The 21,744-nt window shown below is 39.6% G+C and overlaps 1 protein-coding gene across 1 annotated transcript in view; it reads left to right on the forward strand.

Moving 5' to 3' along the window:
• Positions 1 to 19,338, forward strand: part of CLSTN2 (calsyntenin 2) — a 704,981-nt gene extending 685,643 nt beyond the window's left edge. Inside the window, exons 16-19 of the mRNA XM_025215679.1 lie at positions 1,604 to 1,727; positions 4,427 to 4,611; positions 5,838 to 6,013; positions 11,260 to 19,338. Coding sequence (XP_025071464.1) covers positions 1,604 to 1,727; positions 4,427 to 4,611; positions 5,838 to 6,013; positions 11,260 to 11,350 — 576 coding nt within the window. The 3' untranslated portion in view covers positions 11,351 to 19,338. The remainder of the gene's footprint in view (positions 1 to 1,603; positions 1,728 to 4,426; positions 4,612 to 5,837; positions 6,014 to 11,259) is intronic.
• The last annotated feature ends 2,406 nt before the right edge of the window (positions 19,339 to 21,744 follow it).

A 21,744-nucleotide genomic window follows, 5' to 3' on the forward strand; every position in this document is an offset into this window, starting at 1 on the left:
TGCTGAAATGCCCAATCTGTACAGACACTATGGAGCTGGGTCTAACAGTAAAATACTGGGGGGAGGGTGGGGTTCACATGTGTCAGTGCCACTAGTGCTCTCTGTGTTGAAGTGCTTAAGACAATTTCAACCTGTGTTAATAAGCATTCTACATTCCCAGTCTTTCCCCTGCTCAAGTGATAAAACTACTGATGTCAATAGGACTCCTTAATATGATAGTTATATACAGAGAGATGGTATTCCTTCAGAGAAAAGAAAAAAGGGTTTCTTTAGTCTTTGAGTCCATTCAGAACTAACAATAACAAAGCAGCTCAATAAAATCTTAAAATAGCCAGGGATAGGTTAGCTGGTTTGGGAAACATCTGATCCTTGTCTCTCTAATCGAAACACACTGAATTGTCATCTTATAGAGGAGGTCTGTCTGCTATCAAGGATCTGGGTTTTCTGTTTGTGGCAGAAAAATGTGGGAAAATGTGGATTTTCTCATTTAAAGAAGAAAAATGTGGATTTTCTTCCTTAAAATAGAAAATCAAGGATTTTCCCTTTTAAAGGAGAAAACTTCAGGAAACTGTGGGATTCCCCTTGCAGGCTGGCAGTCTTCTAGGCTGCAAGGAGCTGGGAAGAGAAGGGGGAGGGTGACTGGGGGCAGGGGGCACCATGTGCATATGTGCATGCACACACATGTGGCTGACATAAAGCCACGCAGGGTGGTGGAAGCAACTCTGGCAGCTGGATACAGGTAAAAGTCTATGGGATAAGGGGGGTTGGAAGGCCAGGGCTTGAGGACTGCAGGACTCCGGGGGGAGTGGGGGAATATGTGTGTATGTGGCAGGGTTATGTGGAACAGGAGGCAGGTGCCTGCTGGGGCTGGGGGATGATGTCCGGGTGCCTCTTGGCTGCAGTGGAGCAGGAGGGCAGAGGCAGTACGTGATGCCACCAGCAAGCCTAGCTTTGTGCTGTTGCCAGCAAGGCCTGCCCAGAGGCACCTGCCCCTCCAGCAAGGGAAGGGAGTGGCAGGGGGGGTGGGGCTTTGGGGGTGGCAGGGAGCTGCATGGTTGGGCTGGCAGAGCGAGGTGTCTGTGGGTCAGGAGTGAGGGGCACTGGCAGGGCCAGGGGGGTTTGAGCTGGGAATGAGGGGCAGGGGTAGCGCATCAGCATATTAGGGCTGCTCAGGGCCACAAAGCAGTGCAGGGACAGCCACAGTTGGATCCATATCCTGTTGAGTAAAGGGGGCAAAGGGAGCTCTGATTTTCCACAGTAAAACAAACAAATCAAATGCCAAAATTTATAGGTATTTAGAATTTATGCTATTATGACTGAGGCACTGGTAGGCTTCCAAATTGCTTTAAATTTGTACATATATCAATAAAACATTGTGTTCAATTGTAGATATATAGTGGCATTTCATTTTAATCATGGAAAACACAGGTTTGGGGGGGTTTAATCAGAGAATTTGAGATTTTTAAACAGACAAAACCATTATCCCTACTGATGATCACATTTCCCTGTCAGATAAGGAGCTTCATATTACAATTCCAGACACAAGGAAACAAGCTGTTGAAATTTTGTATTTTTTAATAACAACAGACTTTTTTTTTTCCAGGTTAATATTCTACACAACTCCAACTCTAATTTCATGGAGCACATAAATCATATGGTAGTACAGCCACAATTTCTGCAATCTATTCACCATCCAGAGGAAAGCATAAACAGTATTCATGGCTCAGGTATTAACTTTATAAAAATCACTCATACAGTACTTCTGATTTTTCCTTTTGGGCGTGTCCAGATGAGCGCGCACATGCCTCTTGCGGCATCTCAATCCCCTTTGAGATGCTGCAAGAGGCATGTGTGGGAACAAAAAAACGTTCCCCGCACTACAAGTTTGCAAGCTGCAAGCACCTGGACCCAGCTTCATGCCAGGAAAGTAGTGGGTTGACTGGACTCCCTGTTCACTCCCTCTGCTTACTCTCCCACCTGGCCCCATCCCCCCATACTCACAGGCAGTAGCAGCACTGGTTGAGAATGCGCGGGACTTCATGGTGCAGTCCCCCTGCATGGGGGGGCAGCAGGGCTCAGCCCCAGCTGCCTGACACCCCTGCTGCCACATTGCATGGGTGCACCCAGCTCGCAGGGCACTGCACACTGTGTCAGAGCTCTAGCCCGCTCAGGCTGAGCAGCACTGAGCTCCAGGTAACAGCTGCAGCACCCCCAAGCTTCCAGACAGTGCATGGTGCCCTGCTGAGCAAGGCTACACCCACACAATGTGGCAGCTGCAGCACGGGTGCCAGATGGCCAGGGCCAAGCCCTGCTGCCCCCCGCTGCTGTGTGCCATGTGGGGGAGCTGTGCCATGAGGCCCTGAGTGGCCCCGACTGCTGCTTCTGTTGCTGCTGGTAAGCTGCGGGCAGTGCGGGAGGCTGGAGCTGGGTAGGGGTGCGTTGAGGGGGCAGGAGCCGAGAGCAGGAGCGATCAGTAGCCTGGAGCCAACTGGGGGAATCTCTGAATTGTCTCCAGCTTCCTGATCACTCCCCCACTCGTCTCCAGCCTCCTGCTCATTCTCCTGCTCATCTCCAGCCTCTGGAGGGCTGCAGACTGAGCAGGAGAATGAGCAGGAAGTTGGAGATGAAGAAGAGAATGGAGACAAGTCCCTGGAGATGTTTTCCTGCTCATCTCCAGCCTCCCGCTCATTCCCTTGCTCGTCTCCAGCCTCCGGAGGCTAGAGATGAGCAGAGGGATGAGTGGGAGGATGGAGAAAGCAGGGGGATGTCTCCAGCTCATCTCCAGGAGCTTGTCTCCAGCCTTCTGCTCATTCCCCTGCTCATCTGCAGCAGGGTCTGGAGATGAGCAGGAAAACAAGCAGGGGGCTGGAGACGGAGGGGTGAGGAGTTGGGTGCAGGGGCTGTAGCCCCTGGGGGGGGAGGCTGGGACCCTGCAGGCAGGGCAGTCCATGTGCTGTGGGGGGGGCAGGGCTCTGCCCTTTGGAGGGCAGGAGACCCACCCTTCCTAAGCTGCCCCCATACCCACTGCCTCCCCACACCTCCCCACACACCGACTCGCACCCCGCCACATCCCTCCACACCCACTCCCCTTCCCACTCCCCTCCTAAAAACCCCACATCCCGCATCACACACCCACCATGTGATAAGGAAACCAAAAGCAAACATTAAAACATATAGATATTTAGGATTTATTTTATTACGATGCTAAAGACACTGGTAGGCTTCCAAATTGCTTTAACTTTGTAAATATAGCAATAAAATATTGCCCAATCTGATCAATCCCTTCCCCTCACTTTTGTTCTAATTGTGGATTTGGGGGTATTTTAAAAAGTGAATTTGGGATGCTACTTCAGAAGTCCATTTGGCACAAGGATAGTGTCCCCAAATACTAATTGCCCAGGCCCCAGAAGCTCCTGAGGGCAAGTAGCCCTGAGCTGCTGGCCAGGGCAGGTTTTTATACTACTGGACTCTAGCTCCCCCTGGCGGCAGATCCAGGAGGAGCCAGGCAGGGTTATTTTGCCCCAAGTGGCACAGTTTGCTCCACCACAAAGTGCATGTCCCGTCACATGCACTGAGGCAAAAAGCCCTGCCTCAATTTTGCACTGCTTCTATTTGAGCTGCTGCAAGTGCACGTGCTTGCATGTGTGGATGCACCCTATGTCTCTTGTGATTCAGTATACTAAACAAATGAAACTACAGAGGTTCAACTGTACCCTGTAAAGAAGTCAAAGCACTTCTTAAGCCTAGTGGCTCACTTTCTGTAGCCAGTGGCACAACTAAGAGTGAGGTCATTGACATCACATTTGGATCCGTATGACTTCCCAGCCTGAATGACTAGGTTCTCATGAATGACTAGCTTGGTCCGCTGCAGGGAACATTTACTGCAGACTCAGAACAAGGCTCAGATTCATATTTCTGGCAATGCCTTCACTGGTCTACTACCTTATCTTTTGCCTCTGAACAATCTCACAGAAATCATTGCACTTTAATATTTGTTAATATTGTTACTTTTTGAAAAAATTGACTGCTGTTAGAAATTTCAAGACAATTCTTTTTTTTTTTTTAACTGAGACCACTAGGCAGAATTTTGAAAACTGTCAAATTATTTAATTATAGATACGAGTTTTTCTCACAAAGGAAGTCAGCTCTCTATATGAATTCTTAACAGAAAGGGATAATATGGAAGAAAGACATTTGAACTTTCTTTTATCAAAGGCCCTATGTTCTGAAATTGATTTTTTTGTGCCTTGGTCTTATCACTTGTCACCTCTGAAATGCAACTATCAGAAATTAGCAGTAAGATGGATAGAATTTCAGCATAAAGAAATAACAGAGGAGGGAAAAATCGAAGTTGGTGGAAAGTTAGTGTTGTATAGGAAAATCTCTTGCATAAAAATGACTTTGTCTTTTTAAATTTTCATTTCAGTTGTTCCAGGTGTAGCTACCATTGTTATAATAATCTGTGTTAGCATATTAGTCTTCATCATAGCCTTGGGTGTCTACAGAATTCAGACAGCTCATCAGCACAGCTCTACAGAAAATGAAGGAAACAAAGAAAATGAAATGGATTGGGATGATTCTGCTTTGACTATTACTGTCAACCCCATGGAGGTACATAAGAAAGCTAAAAAGCTGTAGCACTTCCTAAAGATAGCATTTTGGCTAGTAGCTTGCTTAATTTTTATGCTTTGATGTGCTTGAAAGATAAGATCTACTGTATTTAGTTGATTTTAAGATGAGTCTAACAAGTGGGGAGCAGAGGCTGTGAGGAATGGGGTGGGGGGCAAGGCTGTTGTGGAGGGGAAGCAGAAGGCAGACACAAGCAGGTGACAAGCTGCACCACCTGCCCCCTCAATGCCTACCCCTCTGCAGAGGTGCAAGGGATGAATTAAAAATGACTCCCCAGTAATTAGATTCTATACATTGAAAATTATAACAAATGTATATATTTTACATTTATAGAATATAATTATTGTACTATCATCTTTAGTACAGGGTTGTCTTAGATTTGAGTATATACAGTATTTAGACTGATATTTTATGTGATTGCTCTTCAGTGTGGATATTGCCTCTTTGCGCAGGTGTAGCACGTAGTACACTGGAATCCCACTGCCAGTTGGGATCCCTAGGCACCACTATAACACCAATAGCAAGTATGATTATTAGGCTCTTATTTATCATCGTAATGATTATTACTAGAGAGGATGGCAAAGGGGATTATCTACCAGGTGGTGAAGAATTAGCCAATCTGTCCATTTTAAAAGTATGATAATAATAAAACAATTGTAATTAATTTCTCAATTGGATAAAAATGATCAGTGGACTGAAGAAAACTGACTATAAGGAAAGATTAAAGCAACTAAATGTAGGTGGCTCAGTTAAATTATAACAATTATTTACTAATATCTCATGTGTGTTACAACAGCTTAAACCTTTACAATGTATTGTCCACTTAATTGTCTCTGTTTGCTGCCTAATAAACATGGAACAGTGGAAATCATGTTTTGCCATAGTAATTTGCATGGGTGTTACAGTAAGAGAGAGTAAAAAGGCCTTTCACAGCATATGATGAAGTGAGCCTTAGCTCATGAAAGCATGTATGCGTGTGTGTGTAACTACAACAGGTAGAGTTGCACCTTATAGACTAACCAAAGTCTGTGTGTGCATGTGTGTACAGACACACACACACACACACACACTTTAGTTAGTCTATAAGGTACAAATCTACCCTGCCTGTTACAGTAGGTGTCAATCTAGTGGCTCAATAGCTTCATATTCCCTTAAGTTACTGAGCAGGCATCTTTCCTTCCTTTTTCTGTTTTGCTATTGCAATATAGAAATATGAACAGCCTCACCAAGCAGAAGAGGAGACTGAGGAAGAGGAGGAAGAGGTAGAAGGTGAAGAGGAAGATACAACCAGTGCTGAATCAGATGAAAGCGATGAGGAGGAAGAGGTGGAGGACGAGGAAGAAGAAGAACTTGGAAATAAGGGAAACAAACAGAATGCCACCAGGCAAGAGCAGTTGGAGTGGGATGATTCAACACTCCCTTACTAGAGGCCTCCAATCCCATTGCTCCTTTTGTAAACACCAATACAATGTATTCCTGAGTAAAGTTAGTGTGAGTCTATGAATTAACTGACAGGATTTGAACTACTTATTGCCAAAAACTGGCATACTTGTTTTCCCTATCTGATATGGATTTATCATCAATTGATATTGATAGAATTGCTTTATTCCCTCACTTGTGGATGATTGGTGAAACATACGGCACAAACTTAAATCTTGTTAACTATAATATAACTAAACTGAAGCTTGATCTATTGGTGTACTTTCTAAATTTTCTGTTTCTATTTCAAATGGGAATACAACAGAAATCCTGTCACTCAATACATAGAGATTTTGCCTTTGCTATCTTTTTCATATAGGAGAGATTTCAGCTTGTTATGGAGAATTACGTCTTAATTCTCAAATAACACTGTTGTCCCTTGGCTTCACTGTATTGTATTTCTAAGGAAAAATAATCCACCTCCAGATAAGGGCAGAGGTTTAGGTGACAGAGGCTGAATTCCATTTGCCATCTTTTCTTTTTTGGCCTTCTTGGATATTAATTGTCTATACCTGTATAGTAATGATTAATACCTTTCTCTGTAATGCTGCCAAAACTTGAAGATAAAATCTTTATCCAGTTTGCTTATGGAAATTCAACTAATATATAAAAACCCTGTAAAATGATTCCCCTCTCGCCCTTTGGCAACTTTCAAAGGCCCTCTGTCCAAAGGTTAAATTATTTTATCTTGTGTGAAATGTAAATCCTACTGGAATTTGATCTCATAGAGCTGATTAGTAGCCACAGATTCAGTACTTTGCAGCAAGTCAATATTTTGTAATCTGCGCTAAAACATTATCTTTCTTTTACATTATCTCCGTATCTTGCTGCACTAACAGAAAACCTATGAGCCTCTTTATATTGCATGTGTGTTTTGTTGAGACTTGGACAAGTGCATGAAACTGAAATTTAGTCCCTGGACAGACTAGCATGTACCTGAAATAATTTACATCAGTTCTGTACACTGATATAAATTATGTCAGGATTAGGAATGGACAGATAACCAGCTGTCCTTGGATAGTTCAATATAGTAGTAGGCTATTATAATGTCTTACCACTACTTGGCAGGAGAGCAAATAATATCCTATGCACATTTAGCAAGGGATATGATCAGACATGTATACCAATGTAATTTACCAGTAGAGTTTTATCCCTGATTATTTCAAGGATATTTCTCCTTTGGAAGGTAACCCCAGTTTAGGGGGATGTAGGAGGACTGTGTTATCTTTCAGTTCCTTTTTACACTGGAATAATGGCAGTAATGTCAGTGTAAACATATCCTGTCAAGGCACCTAGTCTTGAGATTCTTTTTTTTTTTTGCCTATCTAAATAATGCCAGATTAAGCTGATAGTAGTTATTAGGGGTGTGCAAAGCAGACCCTATTTGATTCGGATTCAGATTCAGTCCAAATCAGGGGAAATGATTCAATTAGTTGATTTAGATCACTGTCCCTGATTTGATTTGCCAAATCCGAATCTGAAGATTCAATACTGATTCAGAGAATCATCGATTTGGACATAGACACAGCTTTAAATGTTTTTTCTATATACCTCGAGTTATCAGTGTGGCTTGTGAATGCTGCGATGCTGGGGCTCATGGAGCATTGCACAGGAATGCGGGGAGGCCCTTCACGTGCTTGGCGGCGAACCCAGAAGTGGACCAGAAGTGCCCCAGCATCACAGCATTCATGAGCCCCTGCTGCTTTGAGGTATGTAGAAAAAACATTTAAAGCCGCGTCTATGTCTAAATATCTGAATCTTTCCAAATCTCTCCAAATCAATTTGGAGGGTTCCAGTTTGCTTCGGAGAGATTAAAGGGTCCTCTGATTCAATTTGGATTCTGAGATTTGGCCACCGAATCAGGCCGAATCTCCGCTGAATCAAATCAGGGACCGAAGCTTCACACAGCCCTAGTAGTTATGACTAGCCAAATGGTGGCATGGGGCAAACTGATATAATAGAAAATTTTCAGCTTTCTTTTGTCCATGTCACTCCTACTTTCTTCTTCCTGAAGCCTTTACTTTTAACAAAGGGATTTTATAAAATAGAACTGGAACAAGTAAAAATAATACCCATATGGAACCAAAAGAAGTGAAAGAACAATAAGAGCTTAAGAAGGTGATTTAGTTTATTATTAGAGTACAGAGTATCTTGTCCTAAACACTCTTTAGAAAAAAAGTACGTAAGATGTATTGGTGAGTCTTATGGTTTGTTTCTTCCCCAGACCGCTAAAATCCTTTGCATTAGAATACATGAATGCCAAATGATACGGCACTTGCTAGAGTAACTGTTCTACTGGACATCAACAAAACAAATGACAAGAGAATTGTTGCTGCCTTGTGGTGTTCCACCCTTGTTTCCAACCTTTATATATATATCTAAAACATAATATTAATATCTAAAATATAATATTATATATATATAATTTTCTTCAGATTTTGATTGTTGTGTTTTGATTTTGGTTTTGTAACTTGCTGTTTAGAGCTATCCCTTTCCTTTGTGCTCCAGAAGAAGTTTGGTAGTGAGTAGTCTGTATTACATAGGCCACATCTACACAAGATGCTGACTGCATAGTAGCTCATTCAGGGATGCTACTGCATGGTAAGTCTGGTTACTGCAGTCATTTAGTGTGCAAATACTAAATGACTGTGCAGTAATAACTGTGCAGTCAGCATCTTGTGTAGATGCAGTCACAACGTAATAATGAGTGTAACAAATGACAAGAACATTTATGCAAATCTGTCTGCTGGGATGCCCCTGCCTCCATGTGTAGCTGAGCCTGCACAAGAGTAACCCTTTTCTCCCAGGGCTTATGTGAGCAACTTTCAGTGTTCTCAACCCCCATATTTTGTCTATTTCTCAAAGCTCAGCTCCCATGATTTTCAATAATGAGAATCTAAGCTAGTCAGGTTTCTGCCACGTGGTTTAGAAGAAGATGCTAGCATTGTTCAATTGATTGATAAACATTAATGACTTAGGAAGTAAATTAAAATTGTATCAATTTGTTTTTCAATGGTGAACCACCCCATTTAATCTCCCACCTCCACACACAGATACCACCTTAGGAGCTTTACTTGTGTGGTGACCCATTTATCTTAACAAGGCTTCTTATATGAGTAGTTAAATACATGTCTGCAGAATAAAGACTGTGGTGGTAAAAGTTACTTGAGGGCTTAAATATTGCAGGATCATGCCTGGGTTGTCTTTTCTTAGACTTGTAACTAAATCAAAAGCCTACTTTGGACCACACACTGTTTGTAATTATAGACTCTGTATCACAACTAGTTATTAAGAGATATATTTTGCACTTTTTCCTCCAGAGTAAGATGAAAGAAAATGTAGTGAAAAAGCATAATCCTTTTTTCCCCCATTAGTAGTATAAAGTAGGCCCTTAATTTGAGGTTATTTTCAGCACATATCTAAGCAAGTACTTCTCTGCAGACAGAAAATAAAAATCAGAGATTTAAAAACCCATTAAAAAAAATAAAACTGGATTGAAAATTTAAATCTTAATCCCTTTTCACAAATACGTCTCTCTCTACCAGGAAATGTTCCCTTTTTCATTTTTGTTCTTGTGTGTGTTCTTGTAGTGTTTGAAAACAGCAACTTACTCCCAGCCTTATTAATAGTATTTTAGTATTATAGTATTATTTTTAATTTATTCACAGCTTAATAGGTATATTTGAACACAGTGGTTAAATATTTATATTTTTGTTACTGGAAGCAAATCTGTTCAGGTTGTCCTGGTACATTACAAAAGGAGCAAATATAAGTAATTTTTTATTCTATACTGTAAATATGTCTAATTTAAGAAATATTTCCTCCTTCATTATCTCTGTTTTTGTCTTCATTATGATTATTTTATGGTTGCTCATCTCAATAGGTTATGCAGTGTTTTCCATCCATTTGATCAAAAGCATTGTTTTTTATGAAATGTCAACGAGGATTGGCTGTTTCTATACAGAAACAAAAAGGCTTACAGTATTCTTTAGTAATGGCAAGAATCTAGAATTGGTTAAAAATACCAGAGGTTTTTGCAGGAATTTTCTTAAATTTCCCATGAAAATGTTTAGTTTTTCAATGAAAAACCAAAAACTGAAAAAAAGTTTTCAAAATCAGTTTCAATGAAAAGATCAGTTTTCTAAAATCAAAGGCAGATTATTTTTTTATAAAAAAGATGTTTACCAAAATTAGATCACTTTTACAACTCATTTTTTAGCTTTCATTTCCAATTTTTTGTTTTCTTTAAAATGGAAAAATATATTTTTGTCCAATTTTTTGTGTTCATGAAAAAATATTTATCTGAAAAGATTGTAACCAGCTCTAGAACAGACTGCAAGTCTATTGGCTGCTTACTGAAAATGCTATATAATCATTTTTAATAAGGGTTTCTCTTCCTTAAAATTCTAAGTATGCTTCTGCAGATCAAGTTTATCCTTTTGTCATGTGGCTGATGTTAATATTATTTGTCATATGAGATAATAAAATGTGCAAGGGCTTTCCATCCACTGCATCTCCAATTAGGAGACATTATAAGTGTAGACTTTGTACTCAAGAAGCTGTATCATGCCAGTCACTCTATTCTTTACCTGTCAGTGGAGTTCGCTACCAGATGAGGAAAAGTGCACATTGCAGCCTTGTAAAAGGGCAGTACAGTTATCTGTACTCTTCTGAGCAATTTGGCTTTCTGAGGCATAATGCTCCCTTTCATTCCTGAGTCAGGGGTGGGCCAGCCAGGCAGAAAAATGTCTTTATTTTGGAGTAACAAGTTTCAAAATGGACCCAGTTTTGTAATCCATCCTCACCTACCTCATCCACTGCTACCGTTAAATAAAATAAGGAATCTGCCTTCTTAAGGACTTCAGGATTGGGCCTAGTAATGATACAAAAATAGCAAAAGAGAGACCTCCTTAAGACACCTAGATTCTGCAGTTTTTGAGACATTACAATACATTAAGATACATAAAATTAATTTTATACATTTTAAATCTTGAAAATCAAAGGCAGGCACAAGGCTGGGAAAAGCTGCAAAACCTAGAATTGCAAATTCAGTCCAGTGGTGCAATGTGTTATCTGAACTAATATCACTGTTTAATTTGTTTTTTGTGATCATGAGCTCAGATTTCTTTTTCACTTCCACCCCTATCACAGGTATTATATCTCTACAAGTGATTCTAAAGGCACGAGGCTGTTGAATTCAATATCAAGATATACTGCACCGACTGACACCAGTTCAAGTTAGAAATAGACTGCTAGGGTTTGTTAAATCTTACTATTCTCTAAAATGGGATGGTGATATTGTTTTGGAATAATCATTAATTCAAACAGATAATGGTTTCTGGGTGATATACAATATACTACAGAAATTAAGAACATGTAAGAAACATTTGTTTGGAGAGAGAAGAAATATAGCTTGTTCAGGTCTTTGTAATCACTAGGAACACCATCCTTTCTCTGACAGTGCATAGATGCTGATTAGATTAAGTAAATCTCTGCCGGTTGTTATATGTTTGTTGAAAATGACAATATAAAACTTGTAGCATAATTGAATTTTCATGTAACCTATTTCCAGTAATGTAGCTTGAGGGAAAGGAATCAAGTGCTGAAAATCTTGATGTCTAACACATGATTAATATCCTAATTTCTTTCACTATATTTGCTTCACCTTTATGAAGTATGTTTTTCCTGCAATGTTTTGTACACTATTTCTCCATTCCCTCTCCAGAACAAGGCAGTCAGGTGGTAGCAATAGCTAGGGAGCTGTTCTACAGGAAAGACAGGTGTCTTAATATTTAGACTAATACTTTAAATGCACCTGGACATTCATCCCCTATCTGATAGGTGACATTTTGGTGTTTGCTAACACATTAGTTTTGTGGGTGAAGTTATGTGGTAATTGGATCTTTGCAACTGTCAGACCAATGAGTAAACACAGTGATTCAAGTAAGATTTAGTGATTTTTATATACAAAAAATTCTCTTTCTGTTACTCCTGGTGGTTCATTCACATGCACTTGGAAACACACATCAAGCTGGTTCATTTGTTTAGTTCTGTATCCTAAGGAGATTCAGGCTGATGACAAACATAAGATTGATGCACCCTTGGTTGTAAATTCCCAACCATCTGTGTGAAGGAGGTTGCTTACTCTCTGTCAACTGCAGGGCAAATTAGGAGAAGAGCAAGAGATAATTGATGTTGTAAGAGTGGGAGCCTTTAAAAATACTACAAAATGTATTGTATTTCTTTGTGAATTTTAAATGTCTATCCCATTACCTATCCCATTACAGCTCTATGTTATTTTAATGTAACATACCTAATGTTTTTACCAATATCAACAATTTCACTTTTCCCAAAACTATGTAACAGCCTAACATTCATGCCTTTCTCAGCTAAGGCATAGGGCAGGTAAACTAACTTACACTAAGCCCTTAATGACCGCAGATTCTGGCTTTGCTGGTCTCACTGGGTATGAATTCTAGAGGAAACAGTTTTCACAGAGAACCAGCTCCCTTCTAGCCCTCAGACTGACAGTAGAATTGCCCCCACCAACCTTGGCTGTACTGCCTATGTCCAAATGACATTGAGCTTTGCTAGCCAGTATCCTCGTTTTGATCTGCATTGAAAAACCAAATAGGAAGTCAATGGGGTCTGTGAAAATTATTTCTACATGGTCTCAGAGGGTAACAGTGTAATACCAGCCAGGGATTCCCTCATAAGGCAGAGTAGTGTTGGGACCATTGCTCTAGATTATTCTAATATTTTTAATAAAGGAAATAGAAGCCCATTATAAAGGCATTAGTTGAGAGTACTTTGGCTGATTTAGCCTTTCTTTTTAGACAATATTAGCTGGAAAAATAACCCTCTTTTCACCTGGAAAACAAGGCAAAATGGCTATCCTCCAGTGTCTGAGAGTTAAAGCAAATTAAAATAAATATTGGGTAAGCCATGTCAAACCTAAGAAATATCTTTGCTAAAAAAAGACTGCATTGTTTTAAAACATCCTTGTTCGTTTCACGAGGCTGGAGTATCATTAAGGGTAAAAAATATCACAAAAAATACTAACAGAAAAGACACCATATTTGAAGGTCCAGTGATGTAAAGGGGATTCTACAAATTTGTCAGCATTCCCTGGGGTTCTGTGAATTCATAATGCCACTCATGGTGACTAAAAGGATGGTTTGTCCTTGGATCTGATCCAATATCTCCTGAAAAAAAATTCTTGATTTCAGTGGCTGTTGGAATAGACCCAGTGACAGCTTAGTTATTGCCTTTGTTTCCTCATCTGACAAACGGGAACAAGAATAGTGACATCCAGCTTAGGGGACACTGTTAATGCAGATAATGAATGACAGTCTTTGCCCCAAAGTGTGTACAATCAAGACACAGGACTATTGTTTTATTAACTGTTGCTATGGGGAAATATGATAACTGTTTTGAAAAAAAAATGTTCTCTGAGTAACCAAAACCCTGACAGATTCAACATAGCCAGACTTTGATAGTTAGCGTACATGTAGAAAAGAATTAAGAAAAAAACTTCAATACCCTAACTTCCGTTTGCCAGCAACAGAGATAAGGAGTCCATGTACCACATAGTGCTGGAATGTGTGTGCTAGTCAGAAGGGAAGGGAACAGAAGAGCAATTCTGCAATTCAGTATGTTCTGTGATTAAAGAAAGACAATGGGTTTTGCTAGGCAAGATGCACACAAATTCTGCCAAAGACAAGGAAATACATTTTAAAGAATCAAGCCCTTAGGCTCCTCTCTTGTCCATTTTAATCGGATTTTCTGCAAATGATATTTAACAAGATGAAATGCACTTCAAAAATACTAATGAATAGAAAAAGAACCTTGACAATGCTAAAAGCTCATATTGATCCTATAAGAAAAAATGAGAGCATCAGATAGAAGGATTTTTTGTTGCTGCCTTAAAAGGTTGTGATGAGGGTTTTTTTTGTTTTTCTTTCTCTTTTTTTGTGACAAGTAATGATCACTCTGTGTCCCTTCATATTTAGCCACTTATGAAGCCACAGTCCTCAGTCAAGTGTGCTGTTCCCAGGGGATCCAAGGCATGATTTTCTTGGCCCTGTACCTACTTCAGTCATTTCCAGCTGTGCAAAATGTATGTAAACTTAGTATAGTTATGCTTTGATAGCATCCAGTCTTCTTTCACTTTGCATTGGTATAAAATGGCTCTCCAAGGGAATGGAGGCTGCCAATTTCTCCTGTGAAAATGAAATATACCTAGCTTGTTTTCCCCTATGCATCCATTATCTCCTTTAGACAGGAGGGCCAATCAACCTCTGGCTGTAGTTATTCCTTGCTCCAATCTCTAGTATAGTATAGGATACTCAAGACCATATAACATTACAGCCTACATAGGACACCAACTCAAGACTGCTACTCTAATAGGATGAAGGATCCTTGTGTTGCCCTCTCTGTTTCTTAACAGAGGCCTCATAAAAAATCCTGATAGCAGGTAGGATTTTCAAAGAAGCTTAATTTTTTCAGTCAGAGTTGGATACCTCCTCCCTTTATGTCCCTTTGAAAATCTAGCCTTTAGTAGAAATTTTGTTGTTTTTCATGATTTAATTCTATTTTAATGTTGTTGATGTCATTCTGTTCTCAGTTCCTCAAGCTATTAACAATCAGCTCAATTGAACAAAGGTTATTAAGATCACTGTGACTATGTTTATCACTAGAGTGAAGTCTCCATTTTGCAGCAAAAATGGTAATGTTATTTCCAGTAGGGTGCAAAGACTGCAGTACTGGGAAAGATTAACATTGATATTTTGGCTACGCACCCTTTGTTGGAAGGAGGAAAGAGAATAGGTTAATATTAGTTGGGCAGTGAGGAAATGGGATGAATAGTTAGGTAATGGCAAGAGGTAAGGTAAAGCAAAATAATTAATAGTAATGTATGCTGGATAGAAACTCAGAGGGTTAATTTTTCATGCTGCTAAAGAGATGAGAAAAATTGAGGTTTCACTCAAAGTCTCAGAGTATCACTCAGTTAGAAAAGGGAACAAACCTAGTTACTTCTGGACTAACAGGTATCTGCAATGAGCAATTTTAGAAAGGAAGCTGAATGTTAAAATTAAAGACGTTCTGAGATGACAGTATGTATTTCTGCTTAATATTTAATCTTTTACGGCTCGGAGGTAGTTGATGTGGTAATGAAATAAAATTGTGATTGATTTAGCTTGGGTTGCTGCTGCCAGTGGCTGAGTTGGTACATTAGTTTATAGCACCTCCAGCAGAGACAGGAAGGCAAAAGAACCACGACAAATGTTTATGCACTGTTCCTGTCTTATGTAGGGAATGTTTTATAGGCAGGATAGGTCTGCACTGATTTGTATGAATACAAATTCTGTAGGTAATCACACACAATTTAATAACACAGTCACTGGATATTTTAATTTGACAGAAGATGCAAAGACATTTCAGCATTCAGAACTGTGTTAAGACATTTCAAAGCTATGCAAAACAAATTCATTTGATAACTAAAGAATAAGGTATGCTTGATAAAGATTGCATTTATTATTACAGATTTCTTAACTGCTATATTAAACAGGTTTTAGGTTGTTGCAAAGGTCCAGATGTTCAAGTTTCCCCTAATTTTGTGTGCTGTAATTTTGAAAATGCTCCAGATGTGGTACAGTTTCAGGTATGTTGATCACACACAAATCCAGTAGAAGGTGGAAGTGGAAGATGTTTTGTTTCACAAAAATGTCTCAAACTAAGCATAAAAAATGAATGGAGCTTTGAAAAAAAAGTTTGAAATACACAGCCTGTATTATATGTACTGCACCACCAGCATCCGAGTAAATATCAGTTAGTGGCTAATTGGTAGTACCACAGTTCAGAAGATAAGAATGGTGATGATAAAAGGCGTGGGTCAGAAGTCATTCATTGCTTTGGAGAGTAAAAAAAACATTTAAGTCAAGTGATTTTTAATGATATGTGCTTCCCAGTTACAAGACACCAAATTGTAAGAGAGAATGAATTACCAAAATGTTTAAAAATTGCTCTTAGAACATATATTAGCTCATCAAATCCTAATAATAAAAATTAAAGAATGGTAAAAAATTAGTTCAGCTAATCTATCACACTAACTCTTTAGGATTATTCCTTATAATACATTTTCTTGTGCTTCCCCTCCCCACTGCCTGCTCCCAGTCTAGTTAAGTGTTTCTAAGCCTGGGGCTTCCACTGCTTCCCTTGGGTGACTATTCCAGAGTCTAATAGAATTTGTCATTAGAAATCTTTTTCCTGAAATTCAGTTTAAATGATCCCTTTCTTAATTTCATCTAATTTCTCCTTGTTAAAGTATTACACACTTTTTCACTAAGCTAAATAATTCCTCTTCCTAACTATGCCCTTTGAATATTTGTAGACTGTTATTCAGTTATACCCATTGGTCATTTATTAGACAAGCCATACTTAGTTCTCATATCCTTGGTCCCTATATCATCCTCTCTAAACCCTAGATCATTTGTGTTGCTGTCTTCATGAAGTTCTTGCCTCCCCACAAGAAGTAGTATTTCCCTTTATTAGTCATGGTCAGTTCACTCTCTCAAAGTGCTATGTGCTATTGTGTAGGATCTCAAAGATGAAACAAATACTAAATTTATAATGGAGCTAATTTTAAACTATCTTGGTAGTATCCTACAGATAATCTCTGATGCCACCACATGTATGTCCAAATAGAAACATGACAGTGTCCCCCTTCATATCAGTTGGTTTTTAACACTGGAGTTCAAGCGGCCAGGACATTAAGTAGCTCTAGTATTTCATTACTTAGATGAATTTGATACTTTTAATATAAAAGAGACACTTTTTGTGTGCATATCTTATTAAGCTCCTAAAATTATTAAAAGAATGAAAAAATACCCCTCCTCTTTGAACAATACAGTCAAAAGTCATCATTAGTTTCACATGGTTATTATTAAGAGTTGCTAGTACATTTAGCTATTCCTGTGATCAGATTGGCTAAATGTGCTTGACCACATAGATAATTACTTGAAATCACTGATTTTGCATACTGTAGTAAAATGAAACTGTGTCAGTCTCTCAGGGCATGTCCAGATGAACGCGCATGTTTGCTTCCCTGAGGACAAGTAGCAGCAGCACACCTTGTTACAAGAGTATCCAGGGGTAAAAAAAAAAATGGGAAAAAAAAGCAGCACACACATGGGCAGCACACCCTTTCAGTGTGGCGATCACCAGACTGTGAGGTATGCAGCATTGCAAATGTGTTTGCGGTGCCATATACCGTGTGACCACACTTGTCTGGATGCACCCTCAGAGTTCTGGGATTCTGTAACTGGCCCATATTTCTGTGCTGCAGTTGCCTGCATGCTGATTGGCATGATGATTTTGTACCAAAATGTGGTTATTTTCCAAACAACAGCATGCAAATTCCTGTTCTCTGGCTTGGAATCATTCGGCAGGTTACACCAGGGAGCTGGAATGTGCCTCTTTGTTACACAGGTGCGTAGTGGAGGCAGTAAGGCAAAAGAAAACTCCCCTGCTGGCTCAATATTGTATGGCCCACTTAAGATCAAGGCAGAACTGTAGTGCCTGTGCTCAAACAGAATATAATTTCCTGTATCCACACTTCCGAGCATGTTTTGAAAAGCTGGACCTATTACCCCTGTGGCTGGCAGCAGTCTATAAAGGCATGTACCAGTACGAACCTGGGAGCTCCAATTGCCATTGTGAAGGCCCCAATGAAGCAGAAGAGCTTCTGATGTTTATGAGGTTACTGTACGTTTGCTCCCTTCCCAGGACATGTATGTGCTGAACAGGCATGATCTAAACATGCATGGTCTCCTAGCTGGAAAGATATAACCCTTAACTGGATACTGCTTGTCTCATGCTATTACTTGCTACTGCTAGGTCATGTAGCCAAAAAATATGCCATCCCAGAGCTAGCCAGAAAGCAGCAACAAATCATAAGAAGAAATTCACAGGAATATATCAGTTTCCAATTTCAACACCTAAACCTGTCCTGCAACAACCTCCCTCTCCCCCGCAACCACGGATGCAGTTTAATAGATTTTAAAGGATTATGTTTATTAGGTGTAAGGGAGCTTAAACATTCTGTGGTAATGTAAAGAGGTAAGAAAGAGCAAGATGGTGAGAAACCAACTAGAATGGAGTGCAGAGGTAGATCAAATATCAGAAATTCAGGCATCAGTGTTAATTGGATCAATTTTCTGAAGCAAATCCTACCTGCAGCCAATCAGTACAGTATAAGGCTTTGCACAAATGAAAAATAACCATACAATTTTGGGTATAACATCCTTTTGCTTTAATTGGCTGGAGCAGTTCAATTTTCCTGAATTTCATAGTAACTTGGTAGTAAAATGATGCTTTACCTTGGTGCATATTCCAACATTACGTAATTAGAATATGCATACTTTTCACATAAAAATTTTAATTGGCAAAATTTTCTTCCATTTTGGTGCATTAGTTCTTGCTGATGAGCAATAATTCTATCTGTTAGCATTATTTTTTTCTCATTTTCAGAAGGTTGCCGAGCAGGTAGACAGTTTATTTTCTGTGTAATCAGGACTGCTTTTGTTGACAAGAAAATATATAAGATGGGATACAAATAAGTCAAATGCATACAAAGGTTGTTGTGAGCTCTTTAATGTCTCAAAGAAACAGTATCTTCAGCCTTGGAGAAGTGCTAATTATATTAACTATGTTATTGTACATGTGAAGCAATCATAAACCACATCTTAAAATGTCTTGTTGCAAGTGCTAAACGCATTTATGGAAGAGTGGATACATACAATTTATGCAGGATGATGAGTTATATGAATATGCAATTAAAAAGTGAGTATGAACTGAGAGTGATTCTTGAGCATTGACTAAAATATGCTTACTGATTTTTTAAAAAATCTTTTCTTTTTTTCAAAATGTACAGTTAAAAAAAATGACACATGGTAAAGTGCATTGAAAATTAACTTTATATGTAGTGGGAATACGTTATTTTTTCCCCCATAACTTTGTGGTATAATCCATAGAAACCAACTCACTTTAAACGATCATTTCTGAATATGAGATTGTTAATATCCTGGCATTTCCCACATGATTTGTTAAATGCATATTGAAAATAGACCTGTTATTTTAAAACTTGGCCTGTACGTGTATAAAAACAGATTCATTTTTGTGGTCACTATGGCACTTTCTGTGAATTGGCCAATAAATATGATTTTAGAATTTCACATAAAATATATGTTCTGCAGTCTTTATTTCATTAAGTAATTATTTGGAGCATCTCATTGGCCAAGCAGTAGCCCTCTTTACAGGACTACCAACAACTCTGAAGTCACAGGTGAGAATTTAGATGGTTCTTGTGGAAAGATGGCCTCCAGTGGAAATATTGGATAGAACACTTCTCTTACATTTAGGGAGGATCAAGATTGATAGGATAGGGATATAAAAGGACTCTTGACAGGTAATTGGTTGCAATAGATCTGGCCATATTGTAGTTATTTGGATACTAAAGTCAAAGTGCATGTGTGTTTGCTTCGCCTGATTTGGCAAAGAATTTCTGCACTTGCTTAAAATTAAGTATATGAAATGGTTTGCTAAATTGGCACTTCAGTGGCATTTGAATCATCTGTTTAATGCATTGTATGTTTTAATTTTTTCCTATGAATTGTAGGGCTGAGACCATGTAATAAAATATAAAAAAATTGAAGTAAGAATATAGTAAAATTCTGTATATTTTTGGACAGCATTTAATAACTTAGAGTTTGTGTCAAACACCAGCAGTTTGAGATTCAGTTTACATCAGTTCCTTCAAAAGTGCCTGAGTCTCATTTCAAAAGCTTCATTGAAAGTCAATAGACCATACCTTCCTAAGTGCCTAAGCCATTTTTGCCATTTTTACTCATCACCTTTATTGATTTTGCATGGTATTTCTTGACTGTTTCTTTCATAAAGTTTCTAGAGGTAACTGCCTGTTTATGAGACATAGGCATGTAGTTAATGAAGCTGTGCACTATACAACTATCAGTCAGTACAAATCCTTTGTCAGGTTCCGTTGGGCACCTGAGTATACTTGCATGGTAACACTACATTGTGAAAGATTCCACACAGCAGTCCTGATGAGTACATTGACTGAAAGATTTTGAATTTAATTTTTTGTTATGAAAGACAGGAAACTACGCAGTAGATATGAGACTGACAAAAGTAATAAGACACATTCTTTATAAAAGATTAATCAGAAATCACATGCACAAGGTGGCTAGCAACTAACGAGTAGAAAGTCATTTGGATAAAATTGAAAATTTAATTTTATATGACTATAATATACAAAAAAGATAAGTTTGGCCAAATACAGGTGGAGTGTATGAGGTATGTAAAATTGTCTGATTACATGAGCTTATGAGCTGCCATAACACTTACAAATGAATATACCCAGGAGTTCAAGGATATAATTTTGATCATTGTATTGATCTATTATTATTTAGGCTTTTATATGTGAAAGAAAGAAAAAATATATATCTGAGAAATGGCTTCCAAATTTCAGGAGACCATTAAGGACTTGTAAATCTCAGAAATACCATATCTGCATGTGACAGACCCTGGCCTGATTCACCTGCTCATGGCAGCATGGACTCACAGAGCCCACACGGCTGAGTTAGCACTGTGCTGTCTGGAAGTGGGCCCCCAATTGTCTTGGAGCCCCAGGGTGATGTGCCAAGAGTGTGCCAGAGATGGGGGCAAAGGGGAATAACAGCTGAGAGACCAGAAATGGGTTCAGCCATTCTTCCCACTGCCAAAACATGGAAGGCTCTCCCTGCTGCTGGGGAAGCGAAGGAAGCATGGACTGTGTGCCCCACAGGGGCTATACAGCCAGCCATGTCCTATGTGGCAGTGGAGGAGCCAGCTGCTTCTTGTCCAGAGGAGACTTATGGAGCTACAGTGAGTACAGTGCTCACTGGGAGCACAGGAGAAACACCACCAGCAGGCCCCTTGGCAGAGAGCACCAAGCTGGGCCCTACTCACAGTGCAGCAGGGGCAGAATATGTGCCCAAAGACACCTGCCTGAGGACCCTATCCCAGCAGAACCAGCTGCAAGTACCCAGGGGCTATGCACAGGAAATAACCAGTGAAAAGCTCCTCAAAGCAGTGCCCGAACTGCACGGGCCCACCTGTGACACCCACAGCCCAGAAACTCACCAGCAAGTGGCTGGTAGGGAGCACAGGCCTCATGGGAGCACAGGAATGACTACCCTGAAGCGAAGCCAGATTTGGCCTGGTGCCAACCTGGGAAGGGTCCACCCAGAGAGGGCACCTACCCAAGGGGCACAAGGGGCCCAATAAGAAGATGAGAGGGGTATAAGGCCCAAAGTAACTCTCACCCCAAAAAGGGGGAAGAAGCTCAGGGCAACAAGGCACCAGTGCCCTTCCTGGCCGCCAAGCTGAGCCATTTTGAATTCATCTTATCTGCTTAGTTGTCATTCTTTTATATTCCTACATTAATCCAAGCAGGAGATGGACCCCATAAAGATCCAAACTACAGCTTAACGCCAGGCACCAGCCCACATGGCAAATGCTTCCAATGTCCCGACAGTTGGCAATAACACCTGAGTGGAAAGGGGTGAGGTGTAGGGA

The sequence above is a fragment of the Alligator sinensis genome, unplaced genomic scaffold (genome assembly GCF_000455745.1).
Source record: "Alligator sinensis unplaced genomic scaffold, ASM45574v1 scaffold187_1, whole genome shotgun sequence".
Taxonomy (NCBI): domain Eukaryota; kingdom Metazoa; phylum Chordata; order Crocodylia; family Alligatoridae; genus Alligator; species Alligator sinensis.